This window comes from Anguilla rostrata, chromosome 6 (genome assembly GCF_018555375.3).
Source record: "Anguilla rostrata isolate EN2019 chromosome 6, ASM1855537v3, whole genome shotgun sequence".
Classification (NCBI taxonomy): domain Eukaryota; kingdom Metazoa; phylum Chordata; class Actinopteri; order Anguilliformes; family Anguillidae; genus Anguilla; species Anguilla rostrata.
In genome coordinates, this window is record NC_057938.1 from 10,772,199 (window position 1) to 10,792,090 (window position 19,892).

General features: G+C 44.0%; 2 protein-coding genes across 2 annotated transcripts; both read left to right on the forward strand.

The window, feature by feature from the left end:
• Positions 1 to 224: 224 nt before the first annotated feature.
• LOC135256490 (alpha/beta hydrolase domain-containing protein 17A-like) lies at positions 225 to 11,916 on the forward strand. The gene is made up of 5 exons (XM_064338300.1): positions 225 to 1,437; positions 1,814 to 2,187; positions 4,717 to 4,911; positions 5,629 to 5,808; positions 7,533 to 11,916. Exons 2-5 carry the CDS (start codon positions 1,820 to 1,822, stop codon positions 7,756 to 7,758), a joined length of 969 nt encoding a protein of 322 aa, XP_064194370.1. The 5' UTR covers positions 225 to 1,437; positions 1,814 to 1,819; the 3' UTR covers positions 7,759 to 11,916.
• A 2,301-nt stretch (positions 11,917 to 14,217) lies between these two features.
• LOC135256493 (Krueppel-like factor 9) lies at positions 14,218 to 19,791 on the forward strand. Its single transcript, XM_064338303.1, has 2 exons — positions 14,218 to 15,041; positions 16,663 to 19,791. Exons 1-2 carry the CDS (start codon positions 14,540 to 14,542, stop codon positions 16,863 to 16,865), a joined length of 705 nt encoding a protein of 234 aa, XP_064194373.1. The 5' UTR covers positions 14,218 to 14,539; the 3' UTR covers positions 16,866 to 19,791.
• The last annotated feature ends 101 nt before the right edge of the window (positions 19,792 to 19,892 follow it).

Below are 19,892 nucleotides of genomic sequence, written 5' to 3' on the forward strand. Positions count from 1 at the left end.
ATTAGCATCACCAATGAACGCTGTTACGTTTTAACGTAACCAGCAATACAAATAGTAAATATAAAATAGTCAAAATAGCTGTTTATAACCGCACCAGTTATGTGTTAAGCATATTACGTAAAACGTATTCCTTTTTTACCTCCTGTAACAAGTGATATCAGAGACTTTGACGTATCTCTTATATATCTGGTGATATCGGGTCAGGGTGATATTCATTTTAGGGAATTCTACCGTCACGTCCTGGTTCCGTCATTTCCGGTTATGCTAGGATAGAAGTCAAAAATGTAGAAGCTTTGATATGCTAATTTGCCAACAGAGTATTAGCTAGCTAGCTACGTGGTAACGTTAATAGTGGCTTCTGTTGACACTGCTAATGCGGACGTTGGATGATGAGGATAATGTGCTACTTTTTGGATTTGGGTTCGTAAGGGACTTTTTCCATCCAGTTATCAGTACTACTATTTATTTTTTTATCGGAGGAAAGCGTATTTTCAGTATAGATAGTGCCACCACTATTTTGGTTTAATAAATTGATTGCTAGCTATCCTTGGTTCTTACACTGCGCTTCTGTTATGGAAATTATTGCTTGTAAACATTTCATAGCTACTGAGCTACGTACGCCGGCAGACTTTATGTTTGTAAGAATGACCATGGACGTTTAGTGAATTTGAAGCGTTTTTCTTTTTTTAATCCAAGATCAAAGGAAGGTCACAATAAAGTCTATTTTATAACAACAAACTAGCTAACTTAAATACATAGCTAACACGGGCTGGCTTGTTAACGTTAGTTGCTGACTTGCTCACTGCGAGCCAGCCATGACGATCTGACATTTTGGGTAGGAACTTCTTGACTAGTCGGCTAAACGGTTGTACTGGGATAGCCTTCTACGTTTAGTTAACTACATAAACATTGTTTAACTTGGCTGTCATTTAGGTGCAGACTAGATGATTTGTCAGCAAGTTAATGTTCGCTGTAACTATTCCTCGCCAAAGGCCGGTAAACAAGTTAACGTTATAGCAAGCTCGTAAGCTAACGTTACCTAGATAACTAACGAAAACATGACCCTTTTAGTCTATCAACGTATCTAGCTAGCTGACTAGCTGAGCTAGCTAATCTCGAGGTTGGTGCGAAAATAGCAAACGTCCTTTGTAATATTTTACGTTATTAGTAATCGGACAACTTGAGAGGTCAGTTAGCTAGCTATCGATAGCTACGTCTCTTGTGATTGAACTTCGCTTGCTGGCAAGCTCTGGTAGGATAGCTAGTGGTGTCAAATTCATATATTTTTTATCTATTAAGATATCTTGTTTGACTACATTGGAAGCTTCATTTTATTCTGAGATATCAAAGCTTTTGGAATAAAGTTTCATTCGGCTAACTTTCGCTAAATTTGAATCTTGAATATTTTTTAACAATATCATCGGAGTTTGATACAAGGTAAGTAAATTTCAGTCTCTATTCTTCTAGACGAATGACTTGTTCAACTTTGTCTGACTTTGTAAGTGTCTGCTAAAATATATTTACGTTACAGTGATTAGTGCATTTTGATTGTGTATTAGCTATTTCTCATCTCTCACTAAGCTATAGTAATTTTGCATGCGAAGAAATTCGTTACGATATGCTAAACGAAGATTGTTGATAGTGTCCCATATAATATTTGAGTTTCGTTTCCTTTCGAACACATGCAGGCGTCTAGCAGCAGCTGGACAATTATCTGATCGTCTTGTGCTTAAAAATTGCAGTGATACGGGTGACTTTAGTTTTTGTTTATTGCAATGAGTTATTGCAGTAAGTGCGATCCCTTCCTGTGCAGGACAAGATGAATGGCCTATCAGTCAGTGAGTTGTGCTGCCTGTTCTGTTGTCCGCCCTGTCCAAGCCGCATTGCTGCCAAGCTAGCCTTCCTACCACCAGAGCCCACTTACGCCCTTTTACCGGACCTAGAATCCGGGCCTGTGGGCAGCACAGGCTTGGGGGCGCCGGGCCTTCGATCCCGCCTTGGTGGGGCAGGCGGCGGCGGCAGTGGTGGGGGTGGAGGCGGGGATGGAAGATGGAAACTACACCTGACGGAGCGTGCTGAGTTCCAGTACTCCCAGCGAGAGCTTGACGGTACCGAGGTGTTCTTTACCCGCTCCAGCCGCGGCAACCGAGTGGGATGCATGTACATTCGCTGCGCTCCAAATGCCAGGTGAGCGGAGCCAATGCTAGGCGTGTATGTGTGTGTGGAGGTGGGTGAGTAAAGTGAGATTTGAGGTGGAAATGCCAATGGCAGCGTGAGAGGAAGGAAGGCAGTGGCTGTCGGGTTTAGTCAGCGTTTTTACTTTGCAGTGTAGTCCTTATAGATGCGAACAGACAGGGGAACTGAAGCATATCCAGTTCTGTACACGTATAAGAGCTTGTTCATTTGTATTATTTTTGTTTATGTATTCCTACTTTCCTGCATCCTCGCCGTCTTTGTGGCATGGTTTTCTCTTCAGGTCCATTTCTCTCACTTTTAACTTGCTGCCTCTTGCCCTCTTATGAACTCCGTCCTCCTTTTGATGTCCCTCTCTCACTGCTTTATTCACTCCTTTTATATTCACGAACTTCGCTCTTTCCTCCACACCCTGTCGTGCTGGCTGTGTAAAAAGATCAGATTTTTATAAGCCTTCTTGCACCATACACGTCTCCCTCCTGGTCCAGCCACACACGCTCTTTATCCATTTTATTTTTGGTTGCGACTTTCACTGCTTTACTATGTACCATAAACCCAGTAGTACCCTAACTGTCAGGTTACTTAAGCCGCGTTTCCACCGCAGGAACTATACCCCGGAACTAGGAACCTTTTGAGGAACTCAGTGCGTTTCCACCGCAGGAACTAGGGTCTAAATTTAGTTCTGGGGGCTTTGTTTTACCCCCCAAAACGTTCCTGCTCGGGGGGTAGTACTTTCCGAAAGTACAGGAACCTTTTGGGTGGAGCTTGCTGCGCTGAACATTTCTGATTGGTCGAGTACTCGTAGCGTTTGTGTTGTATTTATTTTCCGCCATTACCCGCCATGTTTGAAAATATGCAGCGCAAACCAATTAATTTTCATAATAACTTCAAATCAAACTTGTATGTTATGCGGCGCAGTAGCCTACTTTTGGTTATAACCTGTCAACGTCTTGGAATTATAACGTGTGCTCTTCTGTTCTTTTCTTGCTTTAGTATTCGTTTTATAAAATGCTAAGCATTCGTGCTGGGACAGCATATTACGTAGGCTACCAAAACATTCAAACGGATTAATTCGGTTGCTGAATATTTTCTTCCGGATTTTCTTTGTTAGCCCGTTGTAATTGACTCAAAACGTTTGATACAGTTATGTGAGGTATGCGGTAGTTCTGCACGATTAACATTGGTGATACAGTACAAGCAAACTGGAAATCACCTTCCGCACTTTTTATCCGGGTAAAATAACAGGTTAATTCTAGTAATCTTCCCTTTAGCTTTTTCAGACTGCCGTAATTTTACTCAATTTTACTGCCATTTTTCAATTCCACGAAAAGACCAGGAAGACTATGGACTCATTTATGGTGCATGGTTCGCATCTGGAGGGCACACGTCGCTGCTCGGCTAGCAGTAACTTCGAAGGAAAGCAAACGGTGGCTGTACCACTACTAATTTACATTTTCACGCAAGTCCGAGTTTTCGTTCTATTCTTGTCATTTTGCGATTAGCCTATATGGAATTGACGACGAGAAAGTAATAAAACAGCAAATTGTTTACAACGTGTGCATGTTTTCTGCTGTTAATGAATGTGTTTGAGAGGATATATGAAAATCAATAAATACAAAAGTAACCATATATAGTCATTGTTGGTAACCCGTTGTATATAAGTGGAATAAACCCCTCCGGGCTGTCCCGGTTATTAGAAAATAATGTAGGCTACTTCGGTGGTAGTATGGGGTTACAGAAGAACTCATATGACAGATGGACCGACGACAACGTCAGTGGGCTAATTTACCTAATCTTCGCGGTACTTTAGACCCCGGTGGAAACGCAGACAACCATTGGCTGAAGGAACCTTTTAGTTCCTGGTAAAGTAGTTCCTGGGACTGAAAGTTCCGGGTAATTTCGGTGGAAACGCGGCTTTAGCAAGCCGGAGATAAAGTAAACTGGCAACAAATGGCTATTTACAGCACAGCCAAATGAAACGAAGCAAGCTGTTATTTAAACAGACAGGAAAACATTTTCCGTAATCACGTAAATTAATTATAGCAGTAATCTAGTCACTGACTGAGGCTCAATCCAGCATAAAGTACATCGCACGTGTTAAACACTGATGTGAAGGCAGTGGGTCCCTGACTGCACTGCAGTGAAAAGCATAGCTAAGGCTCGCACAGAAATATCTCATGACACTCATGTGGAACAGCAGGTTCTGGCTAATAACGGCTTTTACGCGTTCTAGATTACCACTCTCGCACTGCTCCTCCAGGTACCATGTTTTCTTGCATAACACCCGGTCACATGATCGCATAGTGCTGTGCTATTGTCTGACACATTCTGACAGGTCTACCCCTCGAACCCCCCTGGCATTTAGTTTGAAGGCCTCTTGCTCCCCCCCCCCTTTCTCCTTTTTGCTTTAATCATGTTCGCTAGCTGAATGAGAACGTTCGCATTGAGTCCACACTTTTCCCTGATTGGTGGATTGCGGTGTGCCCATAATAAGACTTGGTCTCCTTTTTATGTCCCTGGCAGGTTTACGGTCCTGTTCTCCCATGGCAACGCCGTGGATCTGGGCCAGATGAGCAGCTTCTACATCGGCCTGGGCACGCGCATCAACTGCAACATCTTCTCCTACGACTACTCGGGCTACGGCGTCAGCACCGGGAAGCCCTCGGAGAAGAACCTGTACGCCGACATCGACGCCGCCTGGCACGCCCTGCGCTCACGGTAACGCGCCGCGCGGGATTCTCTACGGGGTGGGGGATGGGGGATGGGGGATGGGGGCATTCCTGAACGTGATCAGCTGGTGCACAATCTGAATCAAAACCATTCAGATAATGATCAGATTTGGCTGTATGCTGTCTTACAGTAATGGCATGTTAGAACAGCACCTGAACAAAATCTTTGTCTCATTTTTCCCCCTGTTGTATGCAGTAGACCAGTATTTTCCAATCTTTCATATTTTTCCCCCCTCTAGTAGATGTGGAATCCTATAAAACTGGGTGTTAATCAGAATTAATGTAACCTGAAACTCAACTGTTTTTACTTGAGTAAACAAATGATAAACTGTGGAGGCCGGACAGGATTGTACCGGTAGATCTCAATCCAAAATTATTGTCCGATATTTCACGCTATTTGCTTTTTAAAGGCGGCCTGGTTTCAAAGATGGGACCTGCACAATCTTGCAAAACAGACAAAGATACCTCAGTCTACTATAGTCGGAATTGCGTGGCTAGTGTTCATTTATCACGGCGCGGCTGTCCGTATGCTTGGTGTGAGATTTCACATACGAGGAGGAATTTGCCCTGCAGAAAGCATCCTTTGACAGAACGGAATGGTTCCTCATCGTGGGTGCTCTGCGCTTTTGTAAGGCCCTTTCCCAAGATCATCGCTGGAAACGAGCAGCAAGCGGTCTGACGTCGCTTTTAACTGTTTGTCTCACAGATACGGCATCAGCCCGGAGAACATCATTCTGTACGGGCAGAGCATTGGCACGGTGCCCACGGTGGACTTGGCGTCGCGCTACGAGTGCGCGGCCGTGGTCCTGCACTCCCCGCTCACCTCCGGCATGAGGGTGGCCTTCCCCGACACCAAGAAGACCTACTGCTTCGACGCCTTCCCAAAGTGAGTCTGACGCTCAGCTTCTCCACTACCGTCAACTGTAGCATCTTCGTTTTCAGGTTATCTTTGATTTTTGCCTATGGACTGACGTCTGTTAAATTTTAAATGTGTTCTGCAGGTAATAGTTGTGGGTGACTTTTATTGAAATGTATATAGGCCTATTGGAAATATGGAGAGAGGCCATCGGTATTTTAGAAGAGATGTGAAGGGGGACTTTAGATTTGAATATGACAAGCCAGACAGGGTTGATAAGGATTGGCCATTTTATAAAAATAGTTGAGGGAATTCGGAACGTTTGATGGAAGACAAATAGCCAGTTTTTGCGTGTGCTATTATAATACAGCATGGTGCTGAGTATCACAAAGTGAACCATGTAATTTTCATGTAGGCGTAGTTTTGTCCTTTCCTTAAAATAGCGTTGATTACAGCTGTTAGATTTAAGTGCATGGTACACAATTTAAAAACACCTCTTTCTAGCATGTTTACCAGAACAAAATGGAGAGGCCTGTATGTATAAATAACAGGAATGCTGATCTAGGATCAGTGTGGTTCAGAATGGATAAGGGCAGACGGTGCTCCTCCTCTGATACGTGGGCACAGGCAATTCGACAAATTAATTTGACGCGTCTGTCTGTTTACGACACGTTTGACATGCACCAATCGCCCTCACCAATTCTCTGTCTCTCTCACATGGATGCACACCCATTGGGTTAATTTAAAACAAGTCCTAGACCACAGCTAGCGGCAGTATCTGACTGACAGGTGTCTTTCTCACTAGCTCAATACAAGACGGAAAAACATTAAAAAGCACATTGGGTCTAAAACCTTACAAAATCTCGATGCACTATCAACTGCCCTACATCTTGCATGAACGGTTGTTGAGTGAACGCCGTCCAAATGAACTGTTAACGCATACCGGCCCTGACCAGTGATTGGTCAAGATAGTTGTTTTGCAGCAATCATTGGCTGTGTTATCAGTTTAGCATGCGCCTGAAAGTTTTGCATGTGCTAAAGGTCTTAGTAAATCAGAGCCACTGTTGTTCAGGTGCCACGCAGCAACTGCAGACTTGCTATAACCGTGCAGTGATGTCAGAGGGATATGGGGCCCCTGTCTGAGCTCCTCCATGAACAGTCTAAATATTGCTAGGCGCAGCCTCTTCCTTCCTTGCTGTTGGTTATTTCGAGCAGCTTCATGTAAAACATCCCGGATGTAAAATAGGGAGTTACAATGAGAAAAGTCCTTGGAAAAAAACTCTTATTGTTTAATTGGAATTCTTGTATGATGACGCAAGGAGAGCTTTACATTATGCACAAAAGAAAAGACTTTTAGGCATATTTCCTCACAGTCAAAAGGACATGCTAAATATCAGTTGTCTTCTTTGTTCGTTCAAATCTCTACCAGACTGCAGACGGTACTGCCCCTTTCTATCCAAAGGCAGTGATTACACCATACTCTCCAACCACCAGGTCTCTCTGTTTAGCATCCTCCCACCAGCTGGCTGTTCCCTCTTTTTGAGTTCCCGGCAGCTGCCTGATTCTTCCCTGCCCCCGTTCACCCATGGTGGACCGACCTTTTCCAATCACTAATCTGTCTCTCTCTTCCTCTCCCTCTGTCTCTCTGTTTCTGTCTGTTTCTCTCTCTCTCTCTCTCTCTCCCCCTCCCCCTGTGTATGTCTCACTCTCTCCCTCTCTCCCTCTACCTCTCCCTCCCTCCCGCCTTGTCTCAGCATTGAGAAGGTGTCTAAGATCACATCGCCGGTCCTGATCATCCACGGCACGGAGGACGAGGTGATTGACTTCTCGCACGGCCTGGCCCTGTTCGAGCGCTGCCCCAAGGCCGTGGAGCCCCTGTGGGTGGAGGGGGCGGGGCACAACGACATCGAACTCTACAGCCAGTACCTGGAGCGTCTGCGGCGATTCATCAGCCAGGACCTGGCAGCACAGCACGCCTGAGACCCGCCTGGCCCCGCCCTCACGCGACCCCGCCTCCTCATTAGGCTCCGCCCCTCCGTCAGCCAGGACCTGGCAGCGCAGCACGCCTGAGACCCGCCTGGCCCCGCCCTCACGCGACCCCGCCTCCTCATTACGCTCCGCTCCTCCGTCAGCCAGGACCTGGCAGCGCAGCACGCCTGAGACCCGCCTGGCCCCGCCTCCTCATTACGCTCCGCCCCTCCGTCAGCCAGGACCTGGCAGCGCAGCACGCCTGAGACCTGTCTGGCCCCGCCTCCTCATTACGCTCCGCCCCTCCGTCAGCCAGGACCTGGCAGCGCAGCACGCCTGAGACCTGCCTGGCCCCGCCTCCTCATTACGCTCCGCTCCGCTCCACCAGCCAAGACCCGCCCCTCCAAAACGCATCACATCCAGCTGCACCAGCCTGTCCGCCTGAAGAGCAGTGCCTACAGAGGGAGGGACCTCCTGTCTGGCAGCTTGATGGATGGATTTCTGAGTTTCAGTCCATTTCCCTGTCAGTACGTCAGTCGTCCGGCAGCCAGGTCCCCTATATGTCTGTCTGTCTGTCTGCTGATGTATGTATGTATGAATGTATATATGTATGTATATATGTATGTATACATGTACATATGTATGCATTTCCCATTGGTTTTTCCCCTTCGTGTCTGTTCTCTTACCTCCTGGGATAGTGCAACGATTCAGCTTGTTTTTCTACCTCCCAAGTCTGTATAATTTGGTGCCTGTGATTCTGTCTGTTTTACCGTCTCTCCTCTGTCCTCCTCTGGAAAAGATAGAGCAGAGAGAGAGAACACAGGTATACCCTCCAAACACGCCCCTTTCGGCTGATTGACGACCTCTGGCGAGAATCCGCCCTCGCGTGTGGAGACCGGAGCCCGGTGACCCCCTGCTGCTGGGTGGACGTTCACAGTCTCTTTCCCAGCCCTCTTTTTAACGAGGGAACCAGCCGGGCACCTGTGGGTCGTTAATCTCCCTGCTCTCTCTACCTCCTTCCCTCCGCGCCCCCCCCTCGACCTCTCCTCTCAGATATATACCGCCAGAAGCGCCCGCCCGTGAACTGATTTGAGATTAAGGGCCTGAGCCGAGGCTCGAGGGTTACCGCGAGGCTAGCCGCTGCTCCTGGGCGGGGGGGGCCGGCGCTGCGAGAACACGTGACCGCAGCCGCACGTTCCCCGTTCCGCTGAGGGAGGGGCTCCAGCACCTGGACCACCTGCTGTGTGGGCGGTGTGACGGGGGAGGGGTGGCTGGGGGGGATCCTACCAACTGCTGCTGTGGATCACAATGGCAAACGACATGTTCCTTTTTTTTTCTTTTTTTTTTTTTTGGGAACTGGGTGTTTTTCACCCCAGTGTAATGTCTAATTGTATTTGAAGGCTAGTTTCATTACTGCCACATCCCTATAATTAATACGGAGAGTATTTTTTCTCCACTCGGCAGTACTGGATCTGAGCAGCATGGTCTTGTGTTCTACGCTCATGCTAATTTTGCACGGGCAACATGCAGGCACCAGATTCTGTTCCAGGCCGCGGGGAAGCAGTGACTAGCGCTTTACCTGGACCTGCCTCCTGGAAGGCACTGCGGTCATTTTTTTACTGTGGGGAAACCTGCTTTACACTTGTTGCAGATTAGCCACGTGCATGGAAGTCTTTGGGAGGGAAAAGGCAGCATTTTTTAAACTCCTGCTACGAGAAAAAAAAGATCCACTTTTAGTAAAAATTTATTTGAATTTACTTCAATTCTCTCATAACTACATGCGTGCTTTAAAAACTCAATGATGGAAAATTTGTCTATTTTTATATGTATGTAAAAAAAGGCAACTCCAAATCACGAGGGAGTCTTCACAAACCAACACGTTGAGAAGAGTGCTATGCGAGTGTGTTAGCGCGGGTATGTGGCTGTGTGATGTCATACACCTAACAAAGATGGCCGCCCCTGTCCCCAGAGAGTCGTAACTCCACAGCGCTGTTGACAGGCATTGAGAATGTGCCGTTTCTGCTCCGTCCCTTTTGACACAAAGCACAGTGATCGCACTGTCCCACATTATTCATGAAGCCGTTCTTCCTCGAGTCACTGTGAACTCATTCACTTCAGAATGAAAGCAGGGCTGTGTTTTGGCCGCCATAATGAAGGCTGATGCCGAGAGGCAAAAATCACCCTTGCGCGTTTTCTTGTTTTTCTTGCAACGTCAAAATTGTTGCTTCAGGTTTCGTTCCAAAGTGTAACTCAATGGATTGCATTAAGAAAACCCGTGCAGTTGTCCGTTAAATGTGGAAATGGCTACATTGGTAATCAGATTACCTGTTGCTGGCAATTCATGAATAGAATTAGATTGCCTGTGTTTTGACTGGCTGTTTGGCTGTGTGAGCTAAAGTCTGGGACCAATATGTAGATCACATTATCAGGGATTTGGAATGTTTCATTCTGTTTTGTCAGAACCAGACTGACCCACCCAGCATTGTCACTGTTGTGCTCAGTGATAAACCCTCCATCCACTACACTTGGCTGGATTACTCACACCTGAGACATTCTGTCAGCAAGAGCCTTCAAAACAGCTATATACTTATCTGATTGTGCCCTAAACCTTTTTATTATGTTCCAATTTTTTCCCCTTTCCTACTGGAAGACCTTTTTTAATGATTTTTTTAATGATAATAATGTGGTAAATTACAACACACTAGAAACACTGCATAAACTCATTTTAGCATCTCATTTTTTTACAATATGGTTGGAGCTAATAGTTATGTCAGGCACATGTATACCTACAGAACAAACTGGCTTATTGTGAAGTGCTGGGATGGTGCCAGCAGTGGCCAGTCTAATGTAAAAACTGGGTCTGTGTATTTTATGGTAAGCTGTTGGCCTGGATATGAAGTATTAGCTGAACTTACTGCTAAAGACCAGGATACCTTTAGGTCCATGTTCTTGTATACATTCAGTATACACTAATTCAGCTTAGTAAAGTGAGAAATCAGTCGCACTTCTCCAGTTGAGATTTATGTAGGGTTTGGGGTAATTGTCTTGCATGGCATCTGATCATGACAAACACACACAGTTTCAGTACATGTTTCTTTTTAAGTGTCATTTGGTTGATTTTGGCTCAAAATAATGACTTTGCCTCGGTGATTAAATTAATGTGTGTATCTATTTTTTCATCGTTCAGTTGATTGAAAAAACATATTGGGCTGAACAGCCTTGAGAAGTTGTTTAGCTGTACACTAGAATGTCAGATTTCAAGCACCAAAGGCCATTAGGTCGCCTGTTGGGGGAAAAAGTACTGTCCAGAGGCGGAAACACAAGATTACATGATTTTTTATGCTGTCAATTTAAACTTTTCAGTTTATGGAAACTTCAATATGGATTTTTTTTTGGGGGGAGTGCATTATTTTAAGTTCTGTTCTTCTCAGTAAACCATTAACCTTTTTCTTCATGATTACAGACGATCTGTCCTACACAATGAAATTTACCCATTTCTGGGAGAAAATTGGGTCTAGGAAGGGTTGATGGAGGATTGTGTGAATTAGGCTCCAGGGCTATGGCACATGACTTCCAAGCATACTTGGCTCTCTGCTAATTCATGGTCCTGGCAGAATGGGATGCTGCATAGGTAGCAGAGAGCAGGGATATAGCTTTGTCTCAATCATGAGTTTAGCTCATGTGAAACCAAAGCATACAAAAGAAGTCTCCGGCTATTTCTGAACCCCGGGAATGGTGGGTTTGTAGTGTCCTCTCAATCAGAACCAAAGAAAACCGACACCCAACCAGATATCGTATCTAAGCAGGTTGGCTTACTAGTAGAATTGAGCAGTTGGGCACGGAGGAGAGGAAGGCATTGGTTCTCCCCCTGAAGTGTGAGAGAACATAATTTGTATGAATGCAAACATTTTCTTTAAAAAAAATAATGGGAGAAGTGAATAAAATGTTTTTTTAATTGCTGAAATGTGCTGTATCATATTGTTTTCAGCTTTCTGAAAGGGTGTTCTTTTGGGTGGGGGTGGAATATCAGGGAAAGGGTATGGGCATGTTTTATTGTATCTAGTTAAACTATGTTTATATTATTTACAATTTGTATGTTTTTTGTTTTGTTTTTTGTTTTTGTTTTAAGAAGTCATTTTCCTGAAATAAAAAACCATGTGGAATAGAGAATCATGAACTGATCACTTGATGCTCAATTCAAAATCCTCTTTTCAAAACTCTTTAAAGGTACAAAACCCAATAACATGCATGTGCAAAAAACAAAATAGTGGTGAGTAAAAGAGTATGAAAATCGAATGTAGGTAAATTTAAAAAGCATGAGCTAAAAGTTATTTCCAAATAATCTGAGTTTACATGTCTCTTGAGGTTACATTTGGTAAACGGAACTCAACATTTTTTGGGTAAGGATTCTGGCATTTTGTTCATATTACATAATTCACAAAATCACGGCCAAGCTTTCATGTCTATCTGTCAAATGAATCTTCAAATTTTGCTTTGGTGCCATGTTTCTATGCATACATACACTAGGTATCTTGTGAATGCACCCATGTAATTAATTTCGTATTTAGCTCATGATAATAGGATACATCACATGACCTTGGTGTAATGGTTCACCAAGATTAATTGTGTTATAGTTTCAATCAAAGTATGGGGTTTCATTTAGCAGAGTTTGGAGAAGAGCCACTCTTCATGTTTGGAAATTATTCCCCCACAAGATTTTGCTGAAATCATTGATTAAATCAAGGGATCTCAAACTGAATTCTGTGGCCCTCCCTCCACCTTATGTATGCTGGTTTCAAATCTGGCCACAACTGAACTTTCTGAATGGTTATGAGTAAATTATTATTTATTGGACATTGAATGTCCACTGTGGAATAATCTATGCTCTTAATGCCACATACTGTCAGAAATATATATATATAAGTTATAAATGTCATATATTTACATTCCAGAAGATTTAAGCAGTCAGCTCAACAAAGGTTTTCTTTTTCTGTAATGTGCTATATGGAAAATGGTTCCTTTAGAAAGAGAATGCCTTTTCTAAGCCTGTGAAATCAGTGAGGTCCTTATTACTGAAAGTATGGGCACCTGGGCTCTTAAAACCATTTGTGGAAAATTAAACAGTTCAAAAACAAAGCAATCACAAATAGCCACACCTAGATTCAGTTACAGTACGTTTTGTAGGGGTGGAAGGTTTAAAAAAATGTTTTCAACAATTTTAACTGATTGATTGGCTATCAGTTAAACCAGCCTACACAGGGGGACCCCAGAACTGTGTTTGAAAAACCCTGGCTTCAACAGGGGTGGGAAATGTGAATATCTCCCTACTTCACTGCAGTACCTGGGGCGTGTGAGGTATTTTTATTGCAGCATCAGGAGAAAAGTTTGGCTGTCAACCTCAGCAACACTGAATTGGCACGGCTGTCCTGTTTCTAGGCACTCAGCCTAATTAATGCACATGTTAAAGATACTCCACGCCCATCTGAGGAAATATTCCTGAAACTGAAAAATAAACATGTGCGTATTCCTGGAAGCTGGCTCGTCTGGTAGGAGCTGTTTGCGGATTTCAGTCTGTAAACACAGAGCAGAATTCATCTGTATTTAGACTGGATGTCTGTTTTAAACTGTTTTCCTGCTTATGAGTGCATTCTGGGAAGCGGAGGGGTTACTGGAGAACATGACAGATGGGCTGTAACAAAAAGACTCTAATTATCTGTCTGTTTTAATTATTAAAGTACAAGCTTTGAGTTCCCCCCTCCCCTTGTTCTAGAGCTACTGAGGAGAGGATTTGGCTGGTGGGGAGTTGGGGCAGGGGGAGGGGGAGTCTGGTAGGCTCATAGCAGATGGGTGCTAACCCCTCCCAACTCTGCTTTTCTGAATGGCATACACCATTGCACCCAGACTCAAACATACATGCCCTTAAAGCTTGTCTCATAGATAACTGTCTATACAACTGATCCAGTGTATATTACAGACACTGTGCAAGCATACACCAGGCCAGCAATGACACAGTTTTTTTGCCAACAAGAGGGGTAAGGTTTACAACAGCCATGTCGTTGCTTGGATCCCAGACAAAACAGAAACCACTTCAACCTCTCAATTGGTCTGCTGCGGATAGCACACCAGATTCCCTGACATGCCATCTGTATACACACACGTCAGGATTATAAGGTTACATTTGAGTGTAACATGGACTGTGACCGACCTATCTCCTGTAGCTCTTAATAGTACTGTGCAAAGGTATTGCTTATTGCTAAGGAATTACACTTTAATGCTGCAAGTTGAATCCTAATATTTAACATTAAAACCGCGATGGTTGGCGATAAAGTTACTCCGTTGTTACTTCAATGTACCAGCAGAGAGACTAGGTCATGCAAAAAAAAAAAAAAAACTACAGTGAACGTTGGATGAGTATTTAGCTCCCACGCCCTCGGCACCTCCCACTCCTTTCAATATCCACTTCCACGCCTGTAATTTACGTCAGTCTTCGGCGTCACTCTGCGCGTTTCCCTCTACCGGGGGCGTAGGTTGGACCGGCTCTTTCAGACACAATGAACCAGGAGATCTACGTAAAGCACGCTATCTGGGGTCGGGAGTGTGCTTGTGCTGAGGGGGCGTAGAATTCATTATTTTTTGTTTCGTTCTTCTTTATGAACTGAACATATTCTTTAGATTGTTACCGTTTTTTAATATAGTTGTGCAATCAGACTGATCTCGAAATTCGCGGATTCGACCAGAAGAACTCTGGAGGATCCCCTAAGCGATAGTGAATTGCTATATTAGAAGGAATACCATGTCGTTTGCCTGTTCTGACTATTTCGCCGCTGAGTGCCTGGTGTCTATATCTAGCAGACCTGTACTACACCGACCTACCCCGGTAGCCCCGATCGCTCTAGATCCTCCTCGAGGCCTTCCTATTGTGGAACAAGAGGGGTCGAACGAGGACAGGGAAGTGCGCGACACGCTGAATCTAGAAGGAGCGAACATGATGACGGTCGCTGGGATTCTCACTAATCTTAACGGCAAGTTCCGCCCCATGTCGGCCTACTCCGAGAGCAGCAATTCCTCTTGTGGAGAAAGCGGATACACCACGTTGTCCGATTCTACCACTCCGACCCCCACCATGACTCCCTCAGCCACCCCAACTCCTGGACAGCACAATCCACCGCAGCAGCTCTGGGTAGGAGTAGGTCCGCCTCGGTCTCCCGTGAAGCGACACCCGTGTACCTTCGATGGCTGTGACAGGGTTTACGGAAAATCTTCCCATCTGAAAGCGCATATCAGGACCCACACAGGTAAATTAAGCATCTTGTTAACTAGCTCTAGCTGTACTCGGCGGTTATTGGTCTTTTTGGAATTCATCTGAAATTAATATAACGTTACCACGTTTCTTCACTTTCATAAAAAAAGCATAACTAACGATTGTTGACCTGGGAGACAATACTCGTTAGCCGTTAGTCTGAACTTTGCGTGAGGCCAACCAACCACGCTAGCCTGCGGCATAGCTATGAACTTTTCGACCACGTTTGGCTGAGGAATCGATCCTGCTTTCCATAAGGTAGTGCGTTAACTAAAAAAGAATGCATTTTGATTTCGAATAGAAAACGTTTATATACGGAGGTGAAATAATTCCATACACATACAGCTTGCAGAAATATATGAAGGCATCTTTTTGTTCTTATGATGGGGGGAGGGTAGTGGAAGCGGGGGGTCATTCTAATGTCGTTAGCTCATGGCTTGCTACAGTACTAGTCCGTTGCTAAAGAACAAAACGGGGAAAGGTCCTAACTTCGGAACAGACAACATTCCTTTTCCAAAGAACAGCGTGTGGTGGTACGGAATGAAATGCACGATTTACAGCCATTTTGTATTATAGCGAGCTACTATGGAAGTTGCTACCGAGCTAGCTAGCATTCATTATGAGACATCGAAAGTGGGCGTTAGGTTATTGTGCGAACGCCAATTTAGCGATTGTGCTACGCTAGTTCTAGCTATCTATTAACTAGCTACACTCTGCTTGTTTTCTCGGCTGGTTTTCGTCATCAAAAACAGTGGTTGTAGCTAACGTGACGTTTGTGTAACTATAGAAGATAGCTTCTGCCATTAAAGGACTCTCATGAACCTGTGTAAAGTTGCCGTCGTTACAGTTAAACAAAATTGCACAATTAACTTCTAACTAGCTGGCTTGCTCGTGGCCTCCGTTGGCACATTTTTGTCTTTGCATCGAGTCTTTGTGCTGACTTTTTGTAGTTTCTCCGAGCGGAGCCTATGTGTCGCTATTGCTCAGAGCTGTGTTGTCTCATTGTTGGGTTATAAAAGTAGTTTAATGTTACTTTATGCATAACGTAGGCCTATATGTTGTGTCGTCGTTGAGAGTTATGGCACATTTAGACAATCGCCTATATATTGCCAAATATTTGCCATTTTATGTAATCTCACTGCATCTCCAAAGGCTCAGTGCGCACAATGTGGAGTTGCTTTCCATGTGGTACCGAATGAATAGCCCCCCCTATAGACCCACGAGCAACTCTTGCAACAGCAGTCTAAATTCCCATAGTCACATTTTACCTGTAAATGGTGCCCCCATTCCTGTAGCCCTAGCACTCATTTATACTATTTCTGTCATAGTTCTTCACCTGTAATGAAAGTACGGTAATTTGAATATCACATTAACACATTTCTTATTGCAGATGGACCTACCTGGTTATACAGCATGTTTAATCAGAGATTGAGTATCACTATGGCACTAATGAATAGTCCTGAGATGGAAAAAGCGCCATTGGAATAGCATAAGACTCTGTTTCCAAGTTATAAAATTGTACCTTGTTAAAATAGTTCCTTCTGTGTGTGTGTGTGTGCACGCGCGTGTGTATGTGGCTAGGGTGTAGCCACTCTGATGCAGTCTCTCTGTTTCAGGCGAAAGGCCCTTCCCTTGCACCTGGCCAGGCTGCGAGAAGAAGTTTGCCCGCTCCGACGAGCTGGCGCGCCACACCCGTACCCACACGGGCGAGAAGCGCTTCCTGTGCCCGCTGTGCGACAAGCGCTTCATGCGCAGCGACCATCTCATCAAACACGCCCGCCGCCACCCCAACTACCACCCGTCCATGCTCGGCCGCTAAGCCACCGGCCAGGGGCCGCCATGCACCTCCCAGAGGCTGTGGCCCTGTCCCAGGCACAGTCTTACCCACCCCTCAGCAACCTCACACACCCACAGGACTTTAGCTGGGTCACATACACTTTGTTTCTCTCTCTCTCTCTCTCTCTCTCTGATATACATTTTTTAACTTTGCAGCTCTCACAATCTCACGGCAGCTGAACTCTTCTCAATCTGCACAAATGACGGAAACGCAGTTTCTCACAAGAACTACCCTCTCTCACTAGAACTATGTTCTCTGTCCTGTCTGTCCATTAGAAGCTGGTGCCCTGTCGGTTCTTCTTGCAAGGGCATGCTCTGCATCGGCCGCCCCTGCATTAAAGCATTTCGGGGCACGAAGGGTAGATTTTCAGACGTCTGTCATTCCACAAGTTTCCAGTGGCAGGCTGGACACACCACCAGCTGCATGTGATGCAGTTTCCTTCTTTGTAATCTTTTTGCTTTTTTTGTTTGTTTTTTTGCATAGTTGTATTATTATTGCATTTTTGGCTTCTTTATTGCTGTTTGGATGATGGCTAACACCCTTTCCCGTTCCCTGAAAAGCTGAGGTGGATCCTGTGGTTCTGGGAAGGGAGTTTTCCTGTCACCCCTTAGTGTACAGCAGCTGGCAAACAGCGTCCATGGAACTTTGCCACATGGAACGTGCAACATTATATCTATTTCTGCAGCAAATTTTGAATGCTTAAAAGCTTCTGCAGGGGAAGCAATGTAATGAATGCTATTAGAAGTAATTCTTGTGAATTATAGTCCTTATATTAGGGGTGACCGTATACGCTTGGCTAGGCTAGAGCTGCTTTTGTGTGTGTGTGTTTGTGTGTGTGTGTGTATGTGTGGCAGTTGGTTGGGGGTCATGTGCTCCTTTGTGTATGTGTGGGAAAGATTTTGGTAAATGATCACTATGTCCATTGTCTGTCCTTCTTCAGGGCAGATGCCTTTCTCTCAGCGAACATGTCAGGAACTTCAGAAAGCCTTAAGATATTTCATACATATTTGCACATAGTTTACAGTTGAAACATTTTTTTACAGGTAAATGCAATATAGCACTTTTCTTCCAGGTTTTTTTTTTTTTTTAATTCAGCAAGGCTGCTAGTGGAATAGCCTACACTGTTGAAACGTTGTTTGCAAGTTAACACTGTGGAATTTAACCGGATATGTAAAAAAAAAAAAACTGCCCTGTAGTCTAGGCATGCCATGTTTGTTCAAGGGCTCCAGGAGATGTCGTAAAGGACAGAATGATGTGGACTGACTGTTTCTTACTGGCTTCGGGTAACTGCAGTTTAGCATACTTCCGGTTTATGCTGTATACGTGGGCATTCGCATTGTAAAAAGTGAACATATCCAAAGGAGCCTCAGTCGAGACACCTCGGAGTCGGAGGGTTTGCAGGTTTGTCCACCTTCAATTAGCAACCAGTTTACACCCAAGAAACCAGGTGTACTAGTCTCCTGTAATTGGTTATTGCTGAGTAACGACAAAACCAACAGACCCCGTGGCTCTCAAGGACCAGGGTTATGGGCCCTGGATCAAGAGAGTACCTTCTGTTCTTAGTGCCTCTCTTTTCACACCTCACATATCTTCATTGTTCAATATACCATATCAACAATAGTTATTTTACTACACATTTCATATGACTTTACATTGTATTTGTACTCTGTTAGCATATGAATAAATTCAAGGGTGGGTAAAAATGTTACATTTCATTAGCTGAAGATTCACAAGGCATTTGCAGTCTTGGACAATACCGAAACATCTGCTTAGGGGATACCTGCTGGCAAGTATCTTGAAAATTGAAATTTGCTACTCCGAACTGAAACCAAATGTGTGAGAAAGGAATGGATGCAATTCTGACATTAAAATAATAAATGATGACGGCATTCATGTCATCTGAAGTGTTCAAGCAAGAAGGAAGCTTGTCTTTTTCCATTTTAGTTTTTGAACTTCTGTTGGAATAGGTTGGAAAGCGTTTGCCCTGTTTTGAGTTCACTTTGCACATTGAACAGTGCTGGACACTGTAGTATCGATCCCTGAAGTCAAGCTGAAATTTGACATTCTTTGAATTAACTAGGGCAGTGTCTTTCAGAAAGCCAACGGGGTATACCTGCGTAATCGCATTGATTTCGCGTTTTTCCATCCTACACTTCATGTGTCCACGTGAACATTTTGTTGCTATCTTCCATTTGTTTCCTCACGGCATTTGCATTTGCGAATTGTAAAGCTTAAGTTGAACGTTAGTGTAGCTGGATTTAAAGCGGCAATGTAATTAAAGTTCTGACCAATAAAAGGTGATTGATTGCGTAATGGTATGGTTGGTCGCACTGATCAGTTTAAGAACCTGACCTGTGTTTAGAATATTTGCTAAGATGTCTTATTTTAGGCCCTAAGTTTAGACACTGTATATGTATATTACTGTGCACACAGTTACATTCACAGAAATTAAGACATCTTTAAGATTGTGGCCTGTTTTCAATAGTGTTTTTTAACACTAAAAATGCGTGTGATTTTTGTAGTGCAGTCTTATTTTAAGGAAAATCCTGGTGGTTCTTTTAGACCCTATAACAGGATGTTGAACTTGTCTTATTTTAGTCTTTATTGTTTGGGGAGGGGTTAATGGCTTTGATTTAATATTGAGACATACTTTTTGAAACATCCTCTCAGGTGTCTTAATTTATGAGCTAACGCTTTTGTGTACAACCTTTACATAAGCATGTTTATCTTTTGTTTTTGTTTCTTTGTATTCAGGTGATTAATTTATTTCAATATTTGTGTGGTTGAAATTTCATTTTTATAGCTTATTTTGTGGTCTGATACAACAACAATAATAACTGGTTTCATTGTTTGCTAAGAAAACTGCCATTGCTTTTTAAATACAAAATAAAACCATTGAACAATTATACATGTAGTTGTATTTATTAGCAATATTTATCCCATGTTGAGCTAACTGACTTCTGAGTGTATATGTATGCAGGGTCTTTCCACCAGTTACATTGGCTCAGC

Bases quoted from the DNA above. Each gene is read 5' to 3' on its own strand.
- LOC135256490 (XM_064338300.1), top strand. From the start codon at position 1,820: ATGAATGGCCTATCAGTCAGTGAGTTGTGCTGCCTGTTCTGTTGTCCG. The intron at 4,912-5,628 runs GTAACGCGCCGC...TTTGTCTCACAG, and splicing joins TGGCACGCCCTGCGCTCACG to ATACGGCATCAGCCCGGAGA. The intron at 5,809-7,532 runs GTGAGTCTGACG...GCCTTGTCTCAG, and splicing joins TGCTTCGACGCCTTCCCAAA to CATTGAGAAGGTGTCTAAGA.
- LOC135256493 (XM_064338303.1), top strand. From the start codon at position 14,540: ATGTCGTTTGCCTGTTCTGACTATTTCGCCGCTGAGTGCCTGGTGTCT. The intron at 15,042-16,662 runs GTAAATTAAGCA...TCTCTGTTTCAG, and splicing joins GCATATCAGGACCCACACAG to GCGAAAGGCCCTTCCCTTGC.